Genomic DNA, 20696 nt, shown 5'->3' with positions numbered 1-20696 from the left:
GAGGAGCCAAGAAGCCAGGAGACCAAGAGATCAGAATAGCCAAAATGGCAGGGTTATATAGGAATCAGAGAAGGTGGGGGGGGGGGGGGCTGGAGAGTTTAGTCTATGGAGTGGAGGATGCCAGCTAGGATGACTCTAACAGGTGGAGACTGAGGGAGGCTGGTGGCCAGAGTCCACTTTGGGATGTTAAATAGGCACCTCGGTTAGCCATTTATCCTGCGTTTGAGACCTAACACATGTTAAATCTGACGGCTCTCCTACCAAAAAGATCAAAATGACAACTGACCTCCTGGTAGCAGTGAAACCACCTCTCCAGGAGCTGGCCAGACTTATAAGGCCTCTAAAAAGCCCCAAGGGAGCCATCTCCACCAGTCTGCAAGTAGCCTGGCCTCCTCCTGTCTGGGGGATGGAAATGGCAGCGCAGAAAATACAACACGCAGAAGATATCTACGAGCAGCATCTTAGTCAGGGTTTCCATTGCTGCCATGAAACAGCATGGCCAAAAAGCAAGCCGGGCAGGAAGGGGTTCATATGGCTCACGCTTCCAAGGAAGTCAGAACAAGAACTCATCAGGGCAGGGACCTGGAGGCAGGAGCTGGTGCTGAAGCCATGGAGGGCTGCTGCTTACTGGCTTGCTCAGCCCAGGGATGGGACCACCCACAGTGGACCAGGTCCTCTGCCATCAATCACTAAGAAAATGCCCAACAACCAGATCTTATGGAGACATTTCCTCAGGTGGAGTTCCCTCCTTTCAGATAACTCTAGCTTGTGTCAAGTTGACTAAGACCAGCCAGCACAAGCTATGAGCCCAGGAGGAAGAAGGCCCTCCCTCCCCCATGTCGTGTTCACACAAGCCTTGTGGTCAGGATGCTCCCAGGGTCTGGAGCTGCCAGACACTTTCCTGTGCTCTTGACAGGGTGATAAGTGCCATGTCCTGTGAGGGGTGATTACAGAAAGCTCTTCTGCCCTGACACCTCAGAGTCGCTGCTTGCCCTGGTGCAGTCTCCACCTGCTGTGGGCCTGTGGCCGAATTACTGTGACTCTCAGCCCGCCCTGCCTCAGCCACCGATTCTGCACTGGATGGCATGCTCACTCACCAAGATGCAAATGGCTGGCCACTCCATGTGCCTCTGGGTCTCCTGTGTTACTATGCGGTGCTGTTTACCGTGCATGTGAGAGAAGCCACGAGGCAAAACAAAGCCCATTGTAAGAGTTTATTAGGGGAAGGGAACAGAAGGGGGTGCTCAGGCCTATGGGAATGATTGTGCAGGAAAGAGAGAGAGAGGGGTATGTGGGACCTGCTTTTATGGATTCCCCTGCACAGGCGCATATGGGCTTATGTAGCTAACATAGATTACATGATCACGCTGCACGCGGATTATGTAGGATATAAGGCCCTGAGATGACTAAGTCTTGCCAGTGCATGCATGGTCATGGGGGAGTGGCTAGGAATTCTATCATCCTGGCCAACACCAGGGTATGCTAAGTCCTAAGAACAGCAGAAAGTCACTACTATGTAACCTCAAGAGCCGTCTTGGGGAATCCTGGATGGGGTGCTGGTGGAAGTGTTGGGTCCAGGGCCACACAATAATGGGGGACAGACCACCAAAGTCTATTAAATCAGAAGCAAACTTTATTCCAGAAAAAAAGAAGAAATAAATATCACCGTGGGGCACAAAAGCTTATCAGCTGGCTGAGACCACAGCCAGAGTTGGATTTTGAGGTTGTGGCCCTGGAGGTGGGTTCTGGCCCCCTTTTTATAGCAAGGGGGAAAGCATCAGTCATGGGGTGCATGCTAAAAGTCAGGTAGAAGCATCTATTAAAAGTTAACTTGGTCCAGGCAGTTGTTGGCTATAAGGGGCAAGGGAGTTAAAGTTAACCCCTGGCTATTGACAGAGGAGCTGCAGTAAGCAGAGAGCCATTGTTAGGTTAACCTTTAGTGCTAATGACTGTCAGCTTTTTTTTCCCTTAGGTTTACAATTTTATATTTCTATATTCCTGGACCCTTCAGAAGGTCCTACTTATTTGGGCAGAATCCGTGACAAAGTGCATCCACTCACGTGACCCTGTTTGACCCTCACAACCATCTATCCCAGGTTTCTACAGAGGAAATTGAGGCTCACACTGCTTCCTTTTCTGTCTGCGGCTTTCCCTGGGGAACCATGGCTTCCCACCACCAGGGGTGGAGAGGACAGTGATGATGGGACTCTCCTGCCTTCAAGGGAGGGACTGGGAGCCACCCTTGCAGACATCTCCATGCCAATCCTCTGAGGGCTTCCCAGCCCTTGCAGATCATCCGCGGGCACCATGCTTTCTGGCTCCCCGGCTGTAAAGACTCAGCCTGAATCAGGGCTGTCAGGCTGCGAATTCAGAGGAAGGAGAGGCACTGGGGGCCAAGCCAAGACTGCGTGGAAAGCTTCGAGAGCAGACGGGGGAGGGAGCGTGTGCGTGCGCATGCATGAGTCTAAGTCTTCCTTCCATGTCAGAGTTAGCACGGACATCCATCGTGGAGGTTTTCATGACTGTCCAGACCAGCTATTTCAGGTTTCAACAGCTGCCCAGGGGGGTGCTGTTCCTGCCAAGTCTGGAGGGAAAACTGTCAGGAAAGCCTTGGAAGCACTAATGACATCTCACCAGCCAGGCACCTTTCAGACAAAGAGAAAATGGAGCTACTGTGGGCTTCCTTCTCCATCTCTACTCTCCAGAACCTGCCAGAGGCAGGCTGGCTTTCAGAATTCCCTCGAGAAGCTAGGAGTGGCTTCCTGCTGCCGTGGGAGTTCCTTCCTGCCTCAGTCTACCCAGTCTCAGTAGAGGCAGGGCAGCCTGACCTGAACTCCCAAAACGAGTTCTCACAGGATACGGTTTCTCTCACAAGATTCTTACAGCGTTTTTAAAAATTAAATCCTGAAGATATCCCATTAGAATTTAGTGTTTATAATTCCTTACAGCTGAGAACAGAGACAGTTCCTTCTTGCCAGGAGGGTGTCATAGGGCAGAGCCTCGGGGCATCAGCAGGGGCCTGGCTCCTCCCTGCTGGGGGTGGTCAAGCCATGGAGTCATAAGGCTCACACCCTGCTTCTCAAAGGCTGGCACCTCATCTCCTACATATGAGCAACTGCTGTGCTCCAAGCACCGCCCTGACCAAGCAACTATTCCTGTGAGAACTAGAACATCCCTAAGCCCAGGACACCGTCAACAGGCAGGTCCTGCTGTTAGTGGCTATTATAATTACTGTGATTTGAAAGTCACCAAGCCATAGGCTGCTGCACCCTGTCACAAGGGTCTGACACCCTGTTTCCTCCTGTTTGCTTAAAATTCTCTACCCAGAGAGAAATCTTTTCCCAAGTCACTTTGTAATTTACTTTTAAAAGTGTATGAGAAAATCCAAGTGTAATCTCCCTTTTTGTTTCAATGAGTCTACACCCTGACTTTCGTTGTGGTGGTGGTGAGGTGGTGGTAGTTAGTTAGTTAGTTTGTTTGTTTGTTTGTTTGTTTGTTTGTTTGTTTTTTAAACTGTGTTGCTGATGAGAATGAAAGCTAGGGGTTTCTTTCTGCACACGTGCTAAGCAAGTGCTCCACCACGGAACCACAGCTCCAGCCCATAAAATCTTGGTTCCACTACTGTTTCCCCCCCATGGCACCTCTGCCTCGGGGTGTCTTTGATTCTCCCTTCCTGCCCAGGGAAAGGCCACAGAAGGATGCTGGGGCTGCATGGTCACTAGGCAGAATACGAAGTGTTTTATAGGTATTTGCTCCCAAAGGGACAGGGAGCAGAGCGGGTCCTTTACTTAGCCTGACAAGGAGCTTTCCATCATGAATTTATGGCCGGTTTACTTCACTTGTCTCAGTTAACTGAGTCTCAGGGAGCCACATTAAATGCGGATGGAATGGGCCACTTTAAAGAAAGGGGAGTGACGGGGGGGGGGGGGGGGGGGGGGTTGGAGGGGCAGAGGGGCGGGGGGCAGGGGCAGCCGTGAGAGAGCTTCAAACAAGACCAGATCTGTTTGTATAGATGTGTTTGCTTAGATTGTAAAAGCCTGAAAAATGGCTTCCCAGCAAAGCTCGGGGCAAATCCGATGCTATCAGGAGACACTGTCATCTCCTTGCTGTTTAATTAAGGATGGGGCCTCAGGGGAGGCCACAGAATGGAATTTACAGCATTCCTCTGTTCTCTGTAACTCGAGCCTGGGGTCCCAGAAAGGTGCCATGCAAAAACTGCCCCTTCTTGCCCACGTGGCCCCTAATTGTGTTCCTGGAGATTTGGCTGCCAGATCAACCGTGAGCTAGATCCTGATGACAGCCGCAGCAGCCCCCAAGGGAACTGCGGAAGAGGCCCGCCTCCTGCAGCCTCCTGCAGCCTCCTGCAGCCTCCTGCAGCCTCCTGCAGCCTCCCAGCCAGCTTACTTTATCCTTGGCCACGCCTTTGTTGTTAAGAGTAATAGCAGTGCTAATGTTTACTGAGGCCTGTGAGATCCCCGACCCCTGCAGGGTACCAACATATCCTTTCCCCACCAGCCACTCCCTGATAGAATAAACTGCACCCAACCACCTTCCCCACAAGATTGTGTGCTGTGTGACTCTTGGGCTAGGGGCAGGCTCAAACCAAAATGCAACCAGTGTGGAAAGTACACCCAAGGACCATCAGTAGGAATTCTCCATTATTTCCTGGGAAGCCCTTAGCATGGGATACTAAGGCACACATATGGAGGTCAGAGGAAACTTATGGAGAAACTTAGTTCTCTCCCAGGAGTTAGCAACAAGCATCTTTACCTGCTGAGCCATCTCACTGGCCCTAATTTAATTATTTGAACTTGTGTATTAGACACCTGGATTTAGACGTAAGCTATTTTCTTCTTCTAGAGGTTTTCAGTTGAGCCTTATGAACTCACCACTGACTGAGATAGCAGTCCTCGGCATTACAGTGGGATATCTGTGTTATCTGTCTCATCATGCCCCAGACACTGGCCTGACATAGTCATTGCCATCTAGTTTCTTTGAGCAACTACCCTTTGAATGGGATGCTCCCTCAGGACATCCCAACACAAACCTTCGTGAACATTTGCATTGGCTGGCATGGCCTTGCTCTGTGCTGGACTGACTCTTCATCACCTGATGGGATAGCTCCAAATCAGTGTGGCATTGCATGGACACGGCTTCGTACCAGGTGGTATAACTTTGCTCTTCCTTGGTGTGACTGCTCTGATAGTGCCATTGACCTTCCTGTCCCTGGCCTTCTGCAAGTGGACTCAATAGGTGTGATTACTCTGATCAGTGGTCTTTATACATTTTACTGCCACCCCTCTCCATTTGCAATTATGAAATCCTGTCTCCAGGAGTACATAGCTAAAGTTTTTTGCCTTCATTTTTTTAACCTCTGGGCCACCTTTCACAAGACCCATAATGACCCTTGGTTGAGGTTATTCAGACACTACTTTGGCTACGAAATATCTGAAAGCATGCCTCACTGCCCCGAACTCGGAGCGGGTTTTCTTCTTAGAAAAACATTAAGCGTCATTTTGATGGGAAGCCATCACTGCTTCCGTGTGAGCACACCTGTCAGCTATACGTAAACTCAGCTGTCCAGGCTACAGCTGGATGTCATTCGAGCTTAATTCTGCTTAGCTGGATAGAAATACACAGGAAGAGTTCTTCACCTTTTCTACAGAGCACAGAAACTTGGGTGAAGTTGGGGGCTTTCAGTTCCAGACACCCACTGCAACCACCTGAAGAACTTAAAAAACAAAAAAAGTGATATACTTTTTGTGGGGGTTGAGACATCAAGATTTTTTTTCAAAGTTCACCAGGTTACCCCCTGCAGCCGATCCTAGCTCTTCCTACAAGACAGCCCTAAAAACCACATTGCTCTAGCGCCTGCCCCATGTTTGAGGGTTCCCTATTAGTGGGAACCTCCTTGTATGGCCTCAGCAGCCCTCAGACATCCATGAAACCCAGTACTGACTCCTGAGGTTAAGGTTAGCATCTAGAAATCTGCATTGGTGATGCCCAAATGAATTCTCCAGGCTGCACGAAGCCTCTGGTAGGTGTATCTGGGATACAGAACTGGGCATGTAGCCAGGTTTAGGGCCAGCCTTGCATGTCAGGGAGAGAGCCTGAGCTGGTTTGAACATGCTGAGGGGGCCCAGAGGGGAGCTGCCTGTACTTTACCCCTCTTGTCATCTGAAGACTGGTGATCTTTCCAAGCAACATTCCCTTGAATGTTTACACTTGAAAGTGAAAACACCAGCATGATCCTGCTTGTTAAGACAGGACGGCAAAGCCCCCACTCCCAGAAGTCTCTCTGAAAGGGAGTTGGCAATGCCTCCCTGGGCAAAATGGTACACCAATGCCTCCTCAGAGCCCGTGATTCCCCATAACCTCCCAGAAAGGCCCTGCTCCTACTCCAGGGCACTCAAGGACTAGCACCTGGCTTTCTCTGCACATGCAGCATGTTAAGGACGGTCCCTTTCTCCCCCTCCCTCAGGCATTGTTATTAACTCCAGCTGGGCTGCTGTGTAGCCTGGGCCATATTAAAGTTTTGCAGAGTGTTCTCAGGACCCCATAAATCAGTAAACTGGGGCTCTGCAGACACTAGATGAACAAGGTGTGCACATGGCTGTGGTCTTTTACTTGGGAGGAAACCAGCTTAGTGGAGAAATGGTTCACAGGGTCCTGGAGAGAGTAAGAACCAAGGGGCCAGGTTGGGGGAAAGGACCAAGGTACCTTGGGAAATACAGTCATGTGCCACTTAACATGGGAGGGACTCAGAAAAGCACCCTGAGAGAAAGTGGTCCCCACAGAGCAAGGCGTGCATGCTCTCAAACCTCAAGCGCCAAAGGCACCAGACATGGACTCCTTGAGCAGCCATAAGATGCTACACACCTGAGATATTGACAATCCTAAGTAGGATTGTACTCTAACCACTGAAAATGTGTGTGGTAGATACTGCTAAGGACGCTGTCGTTATCAAGTACCTCATCTTGCTCATACTCCTGTGCTATGCTTTTAGAGACGGTTAGACAGCTGTGTTTATGCCAGCATCACCAAAACATGGGGCTGATTGCCCCTGGTTTGCAGGGAGCCATCTTGTCATCCTCATGTGACAGTGAGAACATTCTAGTCTTTTTCTTCTATAAAGACACTAATATCATCCTGGGTGCCCTGCCTAATCACCTCTATATGGGTGACATTGCTGTAACAAAATATCGGACAGATACAGTCCTTCATGGCGGGGAAGACAGGAGCTTGAAGCAGCTGGTTACATTGTACCCACAGTCAGGCGGCAGTAAGTAATGGATGCTGGTGCTCAACACATTCAGTCCAGGACCTCAGCCCACGGCTGTGGGACCACTCCCATTGAGGACGGCTCTTCACATCTCAACCCAACCTAGTCATTATTACCTCACAGGGATGCCCAAAGATTTGTTTCCATGGCGACTCTGAATCCCATCAAGTTGGCAATCAAGATTAACCATTGACTGACCAAACCCTCAACCGCCTATACCAGCCACTGGGGGCTAGGGATTCAGTGTATGCTTCAGCGAGGCATAAGCATGCCCTCTTGAAGCTCTCTTCTAGCAGGCAGTGAGTCCATGACTTGCAGGTATCGCAAATACTTGGGAATGACATGCCCAGGAGCAGCTTTATGGTAGGGCCATCTCATACCCCCTCCGCTCAGGCTGTCCCCGTCTCTGGCAGTGCTCATCGACCTGTGGGAAAGGGCTCCAGTCCCGTGTGGTACAGTGCATGCACAAGGTGACTGGACGGCATGGCAGCGACTGCCCCGCTCTCTCAAAGCCAGCAGCCTACCGACAGTGCCACCAGGAGGCTTGCAATGACAAGATTAATGTGAACACCATCACCTCCCCGCGCCTTGGTGAGTACCTCCCCTGACCCTGGTTTCTGGGTGCCATTGTTCCCCTGTTGTAAGCCGGAAAGCCGCCGCCACCTTTGAGCACTAGAGGGGCCAACATTTGCTAGGGCTGCAGAAGGGTCAGAGGTGTTTGGCCATCACCCACCCCATCCTTGGAGAATCCTAGTCACCCTTCTGCCAACACAGGAGGATAGCCTCAACCCTGACCCCTGTATGTGAGGAGGATGAAGAGCCACCCTTCTTTCTAGAAAGATTCACTAGGATATCTGCACGGGATCCTCTGAGCCGTGATGGATCTGCACATAGGTAGGATGGAGAGGTTACAGTCTTGGTGTAAGCCATTTGGCTCTCGGTGCTCAAAACAAGACTGCTTACATGTGCATAGTCCATCCAGCGATGGGCTAACGTGAGGACCATCTAATGCTTTAACACCTGACAAGGGGTTGTTCGGCTAAGCTTTAGGGTACAGTCCCACTGTCGTGCGGAGGTCATGGTGGCCTGACATTGAGACAGGTTCATATTGTGTCCACAGTCAGGAAGCAGCAGCGAGATGAGTGCCCATGCCCACCTTCCTCTTTTTTATTCATTTCAAGCCCCCAGGCTGCAGAGCGGCCCCGCCCACTCTCCAGATGGGTCTTCCAACCTCAGTTAACCCACTCTAGGTGATTGCTGATGGACATGCCCAGAGGCTTGTCTCCTGAATGATCTAAACTCCTCTTAGGTCAACAGCATTCACCAACACACTACCTGGAGCCTGTCACCTGCCATGGAAGGTTCTCTAAGCTGCTTCCACCTGAGTGGGGGGGGAGCCACTGAGCTTTTAGAGGTGACACCCATGTCTACTTGATGTCTTCAGGGACCTCTTATGTATAAGGCTTTCTCTCTAGAGGACTAAGACACTGAAAGAAATGTGAGCCATCTGTTTATCCTTCAACTTCATGCTTTTGTGGATCCTTTTTTTGTCCACTGCTCCATGTCACTGTGCTTTATAAATGCCAACAGAAGCAGTATGGTCTATCACAGACCAGTTCCTCCCAGCTCAGGAGCAAGCTGTCTAGTGTCTCCTGCTCTGAAAATGCAGCAAGAGTAGCTCAGTCAGGGCTTAGACGTAGAGATGGATCTGTAGGAGAAAGTAGCATCTCTATAGTCCTAGATGTCCCTGAATTTATGCAAGGCTAATGTGTACTTGAAGGTAAGAGGAACCGATGTGACCATGGGCTGCTTCTGTGTGTTTAACCAAGGCTTTACCCTCGGAGCATTCATGTGTCCTTTCCACTGTCCCCTTAGCTGCTCTGACCTACAAATGCACACGGGACCAGTGGACGGTGTACTGCCGGGTCATCCGAGAGAAAAACCTCTGCCAGGACATGCGGTGGTACCAACGCTGCTGCCAGACCTGTAGGGACTTCTACGCTAATAAGATGCGCCAGCCGCCCTCTCCGCCAAGCTCTTGACCTACAGCACAGTGCTTGCTCAACGCTCTGACTCAAGATCTGAGGTCTGGCAGTTAGTGAGTGGAGAGCCCTCACCCTACCCAAAAAGCACACCAGCCCTGCAGCCAGGACCCCCAAAGCACTCCTCTGCTCCCGCAATAAGGCTGCCTCAAGAAATCCAGTTGCCTGGAGCTAGAGAGCGGAGCTGACATTACCATTCGTCCTTTGAACTAATATATGTTTAATGGCCACCGGCTGGCTTGCTAAGGAAAAACTACACAGGAGTCACAAAGTAGTTTTAACTTCCAAGATCCTGTGTACGTCAAAAGGGGCACCTCTGGCAGATTAGTGAGAGACAGAGAGAGAGAGAGAGAGAGAGAGAGAGAGAGAGAGAGAGAGAGAGAGAGAACTTAAGCAAGAGTGTTTAGTTGTTTAGTGCTTCTGTCCTGGCTTTCTGTTGACATTTGAATTCCTTGGGCTCGACGTAGCTTTGTGGAAATATCCTGGAAATGAGATATCACATTAGCAGAGGCTCTATCCTGAAAACCAGGAATGTCCTGCCTGACCGGCCTCTGCTATGGCTTCTCTGGAAAAGGCCTATGCTGCCCGATCACAAGGGTCAAGACTTGGCCTCTGTCCATCTCAAAAACATAGTCTCAAAATCCTGGGCCTTGCCTTAGAAATCTTGCCCCTGACAGTTTAAATCTGAACAGACCAACACAAATGCCAGTACCATGTAAGCTCTGCACCCCACCTGTGTGGGGAGCATCCTTGAAGAGCTGGATTTGGGAAGCCATCCACTTTTCAGAGCTCACCTGCATACCCCACAGGAAAACAAGGGAGCCTTTCCTCAAGGTGCTATGAAATGGGACATGCGCACATGGTGCACAGGGTTGCTTCCTGACATAAAGGTGCCCTCAGCTTCCTCAGGGGTGTGCCAGCTCCCACTCTGCTTCCAGGCATATCCACGCTGGCCAGCACTCCATAAGGCTTTGCACATTATATACATGCTGCATCTTGGCCAAGTAGCTTTCCATTGACATTGGCCTTCCTTCTGAGGCTAGGATGATGTTCAGGACATCTGAGAACACACATCAGTCAGTCCTGGCTTCTGCAGCATGAGGGCTGATTTCAGTATCCGGGCACAAGGAAGGTGGGCCAGGACTTGTGGAGAAACACCACCCGGCTGAAATTGCTGCACATCCATCACGCCTTCCTCTAACCAAGATCTCATGGTTGGTACCTTCATTGTTCACAGCTGTCATCACTGACGCATCCCGATGTGACATGGAAAAATGGAGAAGGCCCTCTCTTCCATCCCCATGCCTTCACCCTCACCACAGAACTTTTCTATCTCCAGAAGCCCAGAGATGTGACCAGACTGGCCTCGCCAAGAGCAGACCAGCTGACAGTCTCCTGGCTGCTGCCGGTGGCTGCCTTTGCTTCACATCTTGGTGGGTTTTCATGGGTGCTTATGTGTGGAACTGCCTTGAGGCCCAAGATAGAAGCTCTTGGGCTAGTTTCCATGGGATCATCTCTAAGTACTTTTTGATTTATTGGTGCTGTTTCTAGTTTAGTTTTGTTTTGTTGTTTGGGGGTTTTTTTGTTTTGTTTTGTTTTATTTTTTTGGTTTTTGTTTTTAATTTTTACTAGCCCATCACAGAGACGTGGTAGGGGTGGCAGGGAATTCAATTGGTTCCACTTGAACTGAAAAGGAGTGTTGAGAAACCTCCTTAGGTGCTCTGAGAGAATGTCAGGATGAAGTAACCCATCGCTCATCACCCCAATGCTGTGCTATAAACACTGCTCCCCGCAGCTCACTCTGATCACCAGCAGACTCCCCAACCTGTTTCCAAACCCCACAGATTCCAGAGAGCTTTTGGGAGCTGGAGGGAAAGGTGCTGTCCATTTTCCCTCAGCCCAACATCTTGTTAATTTACCCAAAGACATTGATATTTTAGAGCCAGAAAACAATGGGAGCGCCAGCATAGCCAGCTCAGGAAGCCACAGAGTCCTCCTTGTGGGTCTGCAGAAGCCCACCGAGGCAGAGCAAGTGTGAGCACGTCCCCGTAGGTGTGCACCATCCCTCGTGCCTCTGGTGCCCCCACTGCCATCTGTCCCCTGAAGGAGCCCCACACCGTTACTGTGGAGCCCCTCAGCGCTTCCCCCACGTGCACGCACTTTCTAAGCAAATGCTGGCCTCATCACTTTGAACTCCACCATGACACTTTCTGTTTTATCCAGAGCCATCAAAGCTCTGGGATCACGCCGGTGATGTTTCTGGGTTAAACCCACACTGTCCCTCAAGTACTGTACCCTCGTGGTTGCGCGGACATGTCACGAGCGTCTGTCTCACAACCTTATGGTGCTATTCGTACTGGTGCAAGGCGAAGCGCTCGCGGTTGTCTGTGGCCGGATGGGTCAGAACGCAGCAAAGGAGCCTGGGTGGCAACCTCACCTCCGCTCTTTTCTTCGTTTGAAAGTCAGATGTATATATTTCCCACTAGTTAACTTACACTCAGTACTGTGCCCCTGGGTTGGGTTGGGTTTTACTTTTGGGTGCTGGTTATGAAAGAATACAAAAGAATAGACGACCAACGTTGGATGCCATCATATGTGAAAAATTCACCATTTCATTCATTGGAAGCAAGTTGAACATGTGTAATAAAATGTTTTTCCATCACAGTTGTAAGCTCTCTGGCAAGTCAAAGACAAAAGCCAGTCCCCTGGGGCTGATTGATGGAGGGGGTGGTGTCCTTCCTTGCTATGGAGGTAGCCTGGTGCTCCTGAGACACAGTGGTGGGGGACCATGGCCACAGAGATCACCAGTAAATGCAATGCTGGTGGAGGTCTGTGTCTCCCCAAGGGAATGCTAATCAATTCTTCAGTCCCTGGCCTCCTCCCTGCCTGAGGGTGCCCAGGTCTGGCAGTGCCACGGAGGAACAGGTGCCTCACCAGTCTGGAGTGAATGACAGGACTGGAGAGCACAAATCTTGCCCATGCTACAGTGGGTGCTCATTTCCCCCAACAACCTACCTCTTGCCCACCCCCACCCACCCCCACCCTCTGCTGCCAGCCCTACCAGCGGCTGTGAGGGCAGGGACAGAGTACACGTGCCCTATCCTCACAACTGGGACAGCCATGTGGAGTCCACCTGGGCCTGCTTGGAGGCAAGGGTGTCACAGCTGGGGTGAGAGAGGCGTATTCCATCTCAAGAGGGAGAAAGATATCCACCCCCCCACCCCCACCCCCATCCCCCACCCCACCCCCACCCCCCCCACCCCACCCCCGCTAAGGTTGGAAAAGCATCCGAACTGTGCACCAAATAAGGACAATTTTTGCTCACCAAAAACTTTTCAAAGTCCTCGTCCATGCCCCCACCCCCTTGTTGGGTCTGCCAAGCCAATTTTCCCTGCTATTGTAAATGCAGGTAACTTCATAAAGTATTGTTTCTTTTGGCCCACTGTTCAAAAGATGCAACAGTTGCTAATGCGTTTCCTGCTGGCAGAGTCCCAAGGCAGCACAGAGCATCATCACCTGTTGAGATAAGGAGCAAGCTTGTGTGTTTCCTCTGGCCTTGTTCCCTCTTCCAATGAAGCTCTCAGGACACGGCTTTGCCCCGTGACCTTATCTAATCCTGATCACCTCCCAGAGGCCCTGATGCCAGAACACCACAGTCAGATTAAGTTCCTACCCTCCCAAAGCCATTACCTATTTGACTTGTAGCTTAGATTTACTTCTGCATGAGTTCAGGGACCATCCCTCACCTGCTCTTTGGGAGAATTTTCTCCTTCCTCGAAGCCTTCTAATGAAGGGGTGGGGGGTAGGGGGGGAAGATTTGAGCAAGGGATTTATTTAAACACTGGGTAGCCTCAGTGTTTCTGGTTTGTTAGATGAAGCTGACATGGTCCTCCATTGGTGAGTATTTGCTAGAACAGTCCAGAACACAGAAGAGCAGCCGGCCTCCTGGGGCTCACACTCCTCTTATGCAGACCAGCCTAGAAGACCACACAAGCCACAGGACGTTCAAGGAAGAAGTCAGGACCATAGAGGAGCCTGTTGATTGATCTTGGTGGCAGAGACCACCAGGGTCAGCAGGGACAGCAATGTTCGCTCGCTCCCTCCCTCATTCAGCAAAAGCCCCCCCCTTTTTTTTTTTTGCCCATAGGCACACATCTGGCTGCATCTGGCCCTGCTTCTGAGAGTGAGGCAGTTGTCTGTGTCCTCCAAGGCCACACCACACTGAATTCTGCCCTCTGTTCTGTCTCCTGGTTGCCCTGCAGTCTCCACCCTGGTTTTCATGCCCGGTTCTGCCCCGACACACATGTTGATGGATCACCAGAGGCTTTCCAGTGTCAGGTTGCTTAGACCAACGGAAGACCTCTCCAGCTCCTTTCACCCACCCCTCCGTGACCCCCCCCCCAGCTTCTGTAACACCACATTCCTGACTTCTTCACTAGCTCTCCAGATAATGGAGTAGCTTAGGCTCAGCCCTCTACTACCTGCCTTTCTCCCAGATCCAAGGCTTTAAAAACTTAGGCAGTCTCTCCCAAAGGAGCATCCTTAGTCCTGAAATCTCCTGAACTCACACACAACTCCCCAAAAGATGTGGTCAGTCCCACAGGAAGCTCCAGGCCTAGGATGTGCCGGTGCCAGAAGAAGAAAATCATTTCATCCACCCTGTTATTACAGGGCCCTCCACTGATTGGAGGGTACCCACCCACATTCTGAAGACAGTCCATTCTGCTCAGTTGTCTGGTTCTGATGTCTGTGTGAAACATTCACAGACTCACCTAGACTTATTTTACCAGCCAGCTGGGCATCTTCTGGCCAGGTAAAGTAACACCTAAAAATCAATCATCACGCCTCGTGACACGTGAAACTCACTACTGTTCTGCACCTGGAATCTCATCCAATCTCAGCATCTGGTTCAGGCTCCAGCTCCAAGATCAAATCATCTCGGGCACGTGCAGATGTGGCTCCTCCAGGGTGGTCCAGGTACAACCCTTAAGTGCTTTCTCTGGATCTGTGAATACCCGAGAGAAAATGCTAGGACAGGCAAAGGCTATTGGTACTGGGACAAAGGCTCACCAGAAGAGAGAGAGAAGTGTTCCACGGTCACTGCACAGCAGCTCTCGGGTCCCCTCTGGGCACCTGCTGTGGGCTCCACTAGGCTTAGTCCTGTGCTACTGAAGTATTCCTTCTCTATGGACTACCCTAGTACCCAGAGGACTCCACCTGGAAATTGAACCAGGCCCTTCCTTGTTTGTGCTAGGCAAGCATTCTACTACTGAGCAATATCCCAGCCCCAGGACCTTTTGAAAATTTCAGGACTGGCTGCCCTTGAAGTCACATTGTAGCCCAGGCAGAGTTTGAATTTGTAATTGGCCCCTTCTGTCTCAGCCTCCCAAAGAGCTGGATTACAGAAGCCTGGGCCACCAGCTGTGCATTTGTTCTTGACAGCAGAAGCAGGATGGTACTCTTTCCCAGAAGGATCCTGGGCCATTGCTCTACTGCTGTGACTGGTGTCTGGTGTAGCCCGGCTTCCTTCCTGCTCTGGAGGATGCATGTTTCTTACTGTGGCCTCCCATGTAATCTGCCATGACTTCCCATCTGGTCCGGTTATCTTCATGCCTTGGATGTGGTGTCCCAGTATGATTCTTCAGAGATTCTATGCAGTGTTGGCTCTTTCAGAACGTAGTGGGAGAGCTGAACACTGGTCCTGAGGAGAGCATTCCTGGATGCAGTTTCCTGGCCCTCCTAAGTGCACAGTCAGTGGCCATTCTCCTTATATATGAACCATGCTGATGGTGTTCTAACAAAGATCTTACACCTACAAGAGGCATTCACTGGAGGCTAATTCTTGGTCAAAATTGTGGGAGTCCAGGGCTGGTGAGATGGCTTAGAGAGCAAAGGCCCTTACTGCCAAGAATGGTCACCTGAGTTCCATCCTGGTACCCACCTAGTTGCAAGAAAGAACTGACTCCCACAAGTTGTCCTCTGATGTCCACGTGTCAGGACGTGTGCATGTTGTCGTGACATGTCATACACACACACTTCCCACACATACATACAAATAAATGTAATTTTACAAGTTGTGGGAATCCACTGTCATCAGATAGGATTCTAAAACTTTTAAGGCCAAGACATCCATTGCATAAGAATGTGTTGGGAATAGCTTGTCCTCCCTCATTCTTTACATCTTTAAACAACACTAAAATATGCCGTTCTTGGGGCCGGCATGGATAGCTCTGTGCTTAGCATGTACATGGTACTATATTCTATCCTTAGCTCCAAAACTAATACAATAAACTGACATCCTTACTACGTTAAATATCACAATTTACTCTTGGACCTAGGGAGAGGAAGAGGGTTTCACAGGCTACCACCTAGCCTGCTACTATAATGACTCTTTATGGCCAGGTCCCTCCATTCGAACTCTACATTCAGAGTCAAGATGACTTCATGGAACCTCTTGGGCCACTATGAACCAAAATGGTCCTGAAGCAAGACCATTTATTATCCGACTTAAAGGGGAGACTATGGTGGCGCACTGGATTCTGGCTACAGCTTGGATCCAGTGTGCAGCAATAATCTAGATGTCTAGTACATTACCTTTCACAAGGTAAATGGCTGAAGATTTCTTTTGGGGGGAAAGATCGGGACTGACAATTTTCTTAGCTTTCTTCCAGGGACCCAACTTCACCTTTAGTCCATGGATTCAAAGCATGAAATCTGGCTGAAGGTGGAAATCAGAGAACATGCTATGACTTTTAATCTTGTGATTAAATGTATAAACTGAGTCAGACCCTTGTCAGCTCCTCACCATCTTGCCCCAATAGATGGTTCCATTAGCTTCTCTAAGCTTCTCTACAGGTAAGGACTTTCTTCTGCTGCTACACTGACATTTCCTCTCATTTTAATAATTACACCTCCCTGTTTCTCACCATCAAGAACTGCTATACAAGAGCTAGAGAGATGTTCAGCAGTTAAGAGCACTGACTTCTATTCAGAGGACCCTAGTTAGAATCACAGCGCTCACAAGAGAGCTGATGTCCTCTTCTGGCCTCATGGGCACTGCATGTAAGTGATGCAGTCATACATGCAGTCAAAACACCCATATGGTTAAAATAATAATAATTTCCAGTCTCTATTGTGGTGGACTCCTCCTAATCCCATCTCTTGTCACTTCCCTAGTCATTATGTTAAAAATGTGTCCTGGCTGGGTGTGGTGTGCGCACCTTTAATCCCAGCACTTATGAAGCAGAAGCAGGTAGGTGGATCTCTGAGTTCAAGGCCAGCCTTGTCTACATAGCAAGTTCCAAGACTGCTAGGGTTTAGGTAGAAAAACACTGCCTCAGAGATAAAAAATCTTGGCCCCAGGCCTCTAGTCTTAAGCAATTTGATTCCTTATGCTGCCAAGGAAGCTGTCCGATGGCACACATCACTTTCAATCTATGATTAATCGGCGCAGGGCTTCTCTTGTCTTGTCATCGAGTCCCTAATGCTTAGCAAGAGCCGTTATATCATTGCCTGATTGTGGTGGTGTTGTGTTCACCAAAATATTGTGCATGCTAATAAACTTATCCTGGGTCAGAGAAGAGAACAGCCACAATATTAAACATAGAGGATAGGCAGTGGTAGCACACGCCTTTAATCCTAGGATTCCAGAGGCAGAAATCTGTCTGGATCTCTGTGAGTTTAAGGCCACATTGGAAACGGCCAGGCATGGTGACAAATGCCTTTAATTCCAGAAAGTGAGCCTTTAATCCCAGGGAGTGATGGCAGAAAGCAGAAAGATATATAAGGCGTGAGGACCAGGAACTAGAAGCTTTTGGCTGGTTAAGCATTCAGGCTTCTAGCAGCACAGTTCAGCTGAGATTCATTCTAGATGAGGACTCAGAGGCTTCCAGTCTGAGGAAACAGGATCAGCTGAGGAATTGGCAAGGTGAGGTGGCTGTGGCTTGTTCTGCTTCTCTGATCTTCCAGCATTCACCCTAATAACTGGCCCCAGGTTTGATTTTATTAATAAGACCTTTTAAGATTCATGCTACACCTGATTATCTCTATCTCTACGCATCTTTGGAAAGACTTGAGTTAATACACCATCAGGGAAGGTTTAGCCACTGCTCACACAGAGGCTTCTGTCCTCTGGGGAGCCCCTGTATCCAGATGACTGTCACTCTAAAATCCTGCTTTAGGCTCTGCCTACCAGGATTACTCATGACACCAACTACCTTCATTTAGGTCCCAAACTGTAGAGTCTCAACAACCACTCTCCAAGATGGAGACCTGTGGCCTGGAGGCTCGCTGGAGGTCCCCAGCAGTACACCACGGTAGAGTGAGAGAACAGGATTGGCATGAGATGGCCTTGAATGCACTGCCAACAGAGGCCACTGGTTCTGTCTCTAGATGTTTCTATCCAGTCTGTTTCTGTCTCTGCCATCACCAGATGCAGAGTCACGAGCTCCTTGCTGTGGCCCTGCTGTAGCTTCCGGTCTTAATCACCTTAGAATGGACAATTTACAAACAGCAGAAGTCTATGGCCCGAAGTCCTAGGGGATGGGAAGGAAGGCCAAGGTGAAGGTCCACGATCCTAGCGTCAGCTGAGGAGTCCTCTGCTGCACTGACACTGGCTTCTTGCCTCACATGATAGAAGAATAAATTGAGCTCTCTTAGGCCTCTTTGTTAAAGATCCATGAACCTTGTTCCCGAAGGCCTCGTCTTCATGGCTCAGTCTCCTCCTCCTAGAAGCCCCACCCCCTAATCCCACCAAGGATTGCATTTCAATACATGAAATTTAAGGGACTGAGAACATGCCCACATATCCTTTCATGACCTTTATCTCTGGTCCCTATAAGACATTCTCCATACCACAGCCAGGGTTTATTTGAAGAAATTTATTATATTATATTATATTATATTATATTATATTATATTATATTATATTATATTATATTATATTATATAGCAAAGCACAGCACATCCTCCTACTTAACGTCCTCCCCTAGCTTGCCCCACATGGCCCCTCCCCGCCACTCCCCATTTCCCACACACACAGCACCAGACCGGCTCGACTGTGCCCTGCGATCCTTCACTCCCTCCCCTGCCTTTGAGTCCTTGCAGATGCTGTCTCCTCTGTTTGCAATGTTCCTGCCCACCCCTGCAGTTTTCCCCAGGGCTTACACACCTGCATCTGACGTGCTGCAACTCAAGGGTGAGCCTTTGGGTGGCCATTCCCTAAGCCATCCCTCTAACGTGGCTCCCCAAGGCTGGCTGGGCCTTTCTCCAGCACCTGTTCTAAATTCTAAGGAACGTGTGTACTGCTTGTCTCCCCACGAGAAAAGCAGGTTACACTAGACAAAACTCCTATCATGTCCCTCTTCTGTGACACTGGGTCCCCAGGGTGCAGCACACGCATATATTAAATAAACACACTTGCCCTCTGCTAATTCCACTGTCTGTTGTTTACATTATTTGAAGATAAATTAAAGAATGTACCAGAAGATGTTTGTACAAGGGTAAGGAAAATGCACTCTAAATTCAGTGGGGGCTTTTCTTTTCTTTTCTTTCTTTCTTTCTTTCTTTCTTTCTCTCTCTCTCTCTCTCTCTCTCTCTCTCTCTCTCTCTCTCTCTTTTTCTTTCTTTCTTTTTTTTTCTTTTCTTTGGCTTACACTTCAAGTGATACAAATATTTGGACAAGCAGCTTTAAGTCAATGAAAAAAAGATGTTTGCCATTTTTCAAATTCTCCCCCATGTTAGCCTCCCCTTGACAAAACAGAAAGGTGTTTCCAGATGGTTGCTGTGGACATCTACGTTTTCTCTCTTCATCGGTCAGGAGAACAAGAGTGACATCTGGGGAGTCAAAGAAACCCCATGGCTTGGTAGGGTCTTGGCAAAGCTCACCGATACCCCACCATCAGTTGTTTCCAAGGTAAAAGCTAAGCACACAGCTTCACAGTGCTGTTGGAGCAGGCCATGTAACTGGCCAAGACCCTGCATGACATGGAGCCCGCTGTGAGATTCCCCAGAAGCAAATCCCCTCTCCTATCTCTGGGTACTGTCAACCCATCCCCTCTTGCCCTCAAAGGCTCTCTCAGGAAAATAGTTCTTTCCAGAGCCTGGGAAGCTCCAACACTTCAAGGGAGGTGTTCAAAGCATGACCAAGAAGGTGATAGGATTTCCTTTGGAACAGACTATCAGCTCAGGACTCAAGGATCCATCCCATTCCAGGGAAATGGTAAGGGGCCCAAAGAACCAGACCCCCATAAGCCAATGCGGGACTCCTTTCTGGCAAAGCCACCAGGTAAGTGCCAGTCCAGCCTACCAGCGTCTGCTGTGTAGACAGCCCAGAACATCACACAGACCTACAGCCCACCTTACACAGGCCTCAGAAAAGACAGGGTACCCCTCACTCGGCTTCCTGCTACCCTCACCCCATTCTCTCTCAAGTGCTTGCTCTCTATTGCTCTCTTTCTTGTACCTAGCTTTTCCCTTTCTCCCCATCATCTCTCCCTCCTTCCCCTCCCCCTCCAGTTCAGATGATGCCACACTCCTGACTAGACTTCATTGCAGATGCAGACCCATCCACTGAGGACTCATTCGCTGGTCTCCAGGGAGTGGGGCTCCTCTAGGGGCTGTGTTCCTCCATGCTGTTACAATGCCAAGACCCCTTTTTTAAAAAGGCGCCCTACAGCTGCTTCCCCAGGACCCTTGAAATCTCACTGTTCCTTAGAAGATTTAGAAGTCTCTGGGCACTCACTTGCAGCTCATTGCTGTGTGTGCCAATCACACGTTCAGCTGAGGATGTCTCCCACAACTGGCTTTCTTGCCACTGAGGTTAGTTTTAACATGCCAGCTGATCGTTATAAAACAGCAGTTCTGGAAGTCCTGTCCAAAGATCGTTACATATTAACACATCGTTAAAATAGTATATTGCAAAGTCAACATACCATTATAACTGTTGACCTATCAAATACTGACAGGTTTTGAAAGCTCAGTAGAAACCAAATGCCATTTTATTAGACTGGACTCAGGAAAAGGAAGATCACGTGGACATGCAATGTTACAATGGAAGTGGTTGGATGTGTTAATGGTCTTTGCTAATATTTTCTTTTGCAAAGCAAACAGATCATATACCCGCATGTATTACATCATAAATTTACAACTGTGTTCTGTATCTATATCTCCATGTCCACACACACATATACAGTGCATATGTGCAAAGCACCACATGGTTGACATGGAATAATCTACTGTGACTTATCTAATGGCCCTGGGATAATTTTAACAGGATCTCAGCATCAACTGGAAAGTGATAATAACATACTCAATTAAGGGGAGAGGCTCCCAAGAGAGCTGCAACACCCATCTGAAGATAAAAGTTATGGTAT

At 49.3% G+C, this 20696-nt stretch overlaps 1 protein-coding gene across 1 annotated transcript in view; it reads left to right on the top strand.

Annotated features, from left to right (window-relative positions):
- The window catches only part of Adamts17 (ADAM metallopeptidase with thrombospondin type 1 motif 17), a 321166-nt gene extending 311586 nt beyond the window's left edge, over positions 1-9580 (top strand). The window contains 2 exon segments of the mRNA XM_059273139.1: positions 7696-7873; positions 9158-9580. Coding sequence (XP_059129122.1) covers positions 7696-7873; positions 9158-9324 — 345 coding nt within the window. The 3' untranslated portion in view covers positions 9325-9580.
- Positions 9581-20696: the final 11116 nt, after the last annotated feature.

This window comes from Peromyscus eremicus, chromosome 1 (assembly GCF_949786415.1).
Source record: "Peromyscus eremicus chromosome 1, PerEre_H2_v1, whole genome shotgun sequence".
Lineage (NCBI taxonomy): Eukaryota > Metazoa > Chordata > Mammalia > Rodentia > Cricetidae > Peromyscus > Peromyscus eremicus.
The sequence above is the reverse complement of the archived record's forward strand: the minus strand, read 5'-3'. Positions and strand labels throughout refer to the sequence as shown.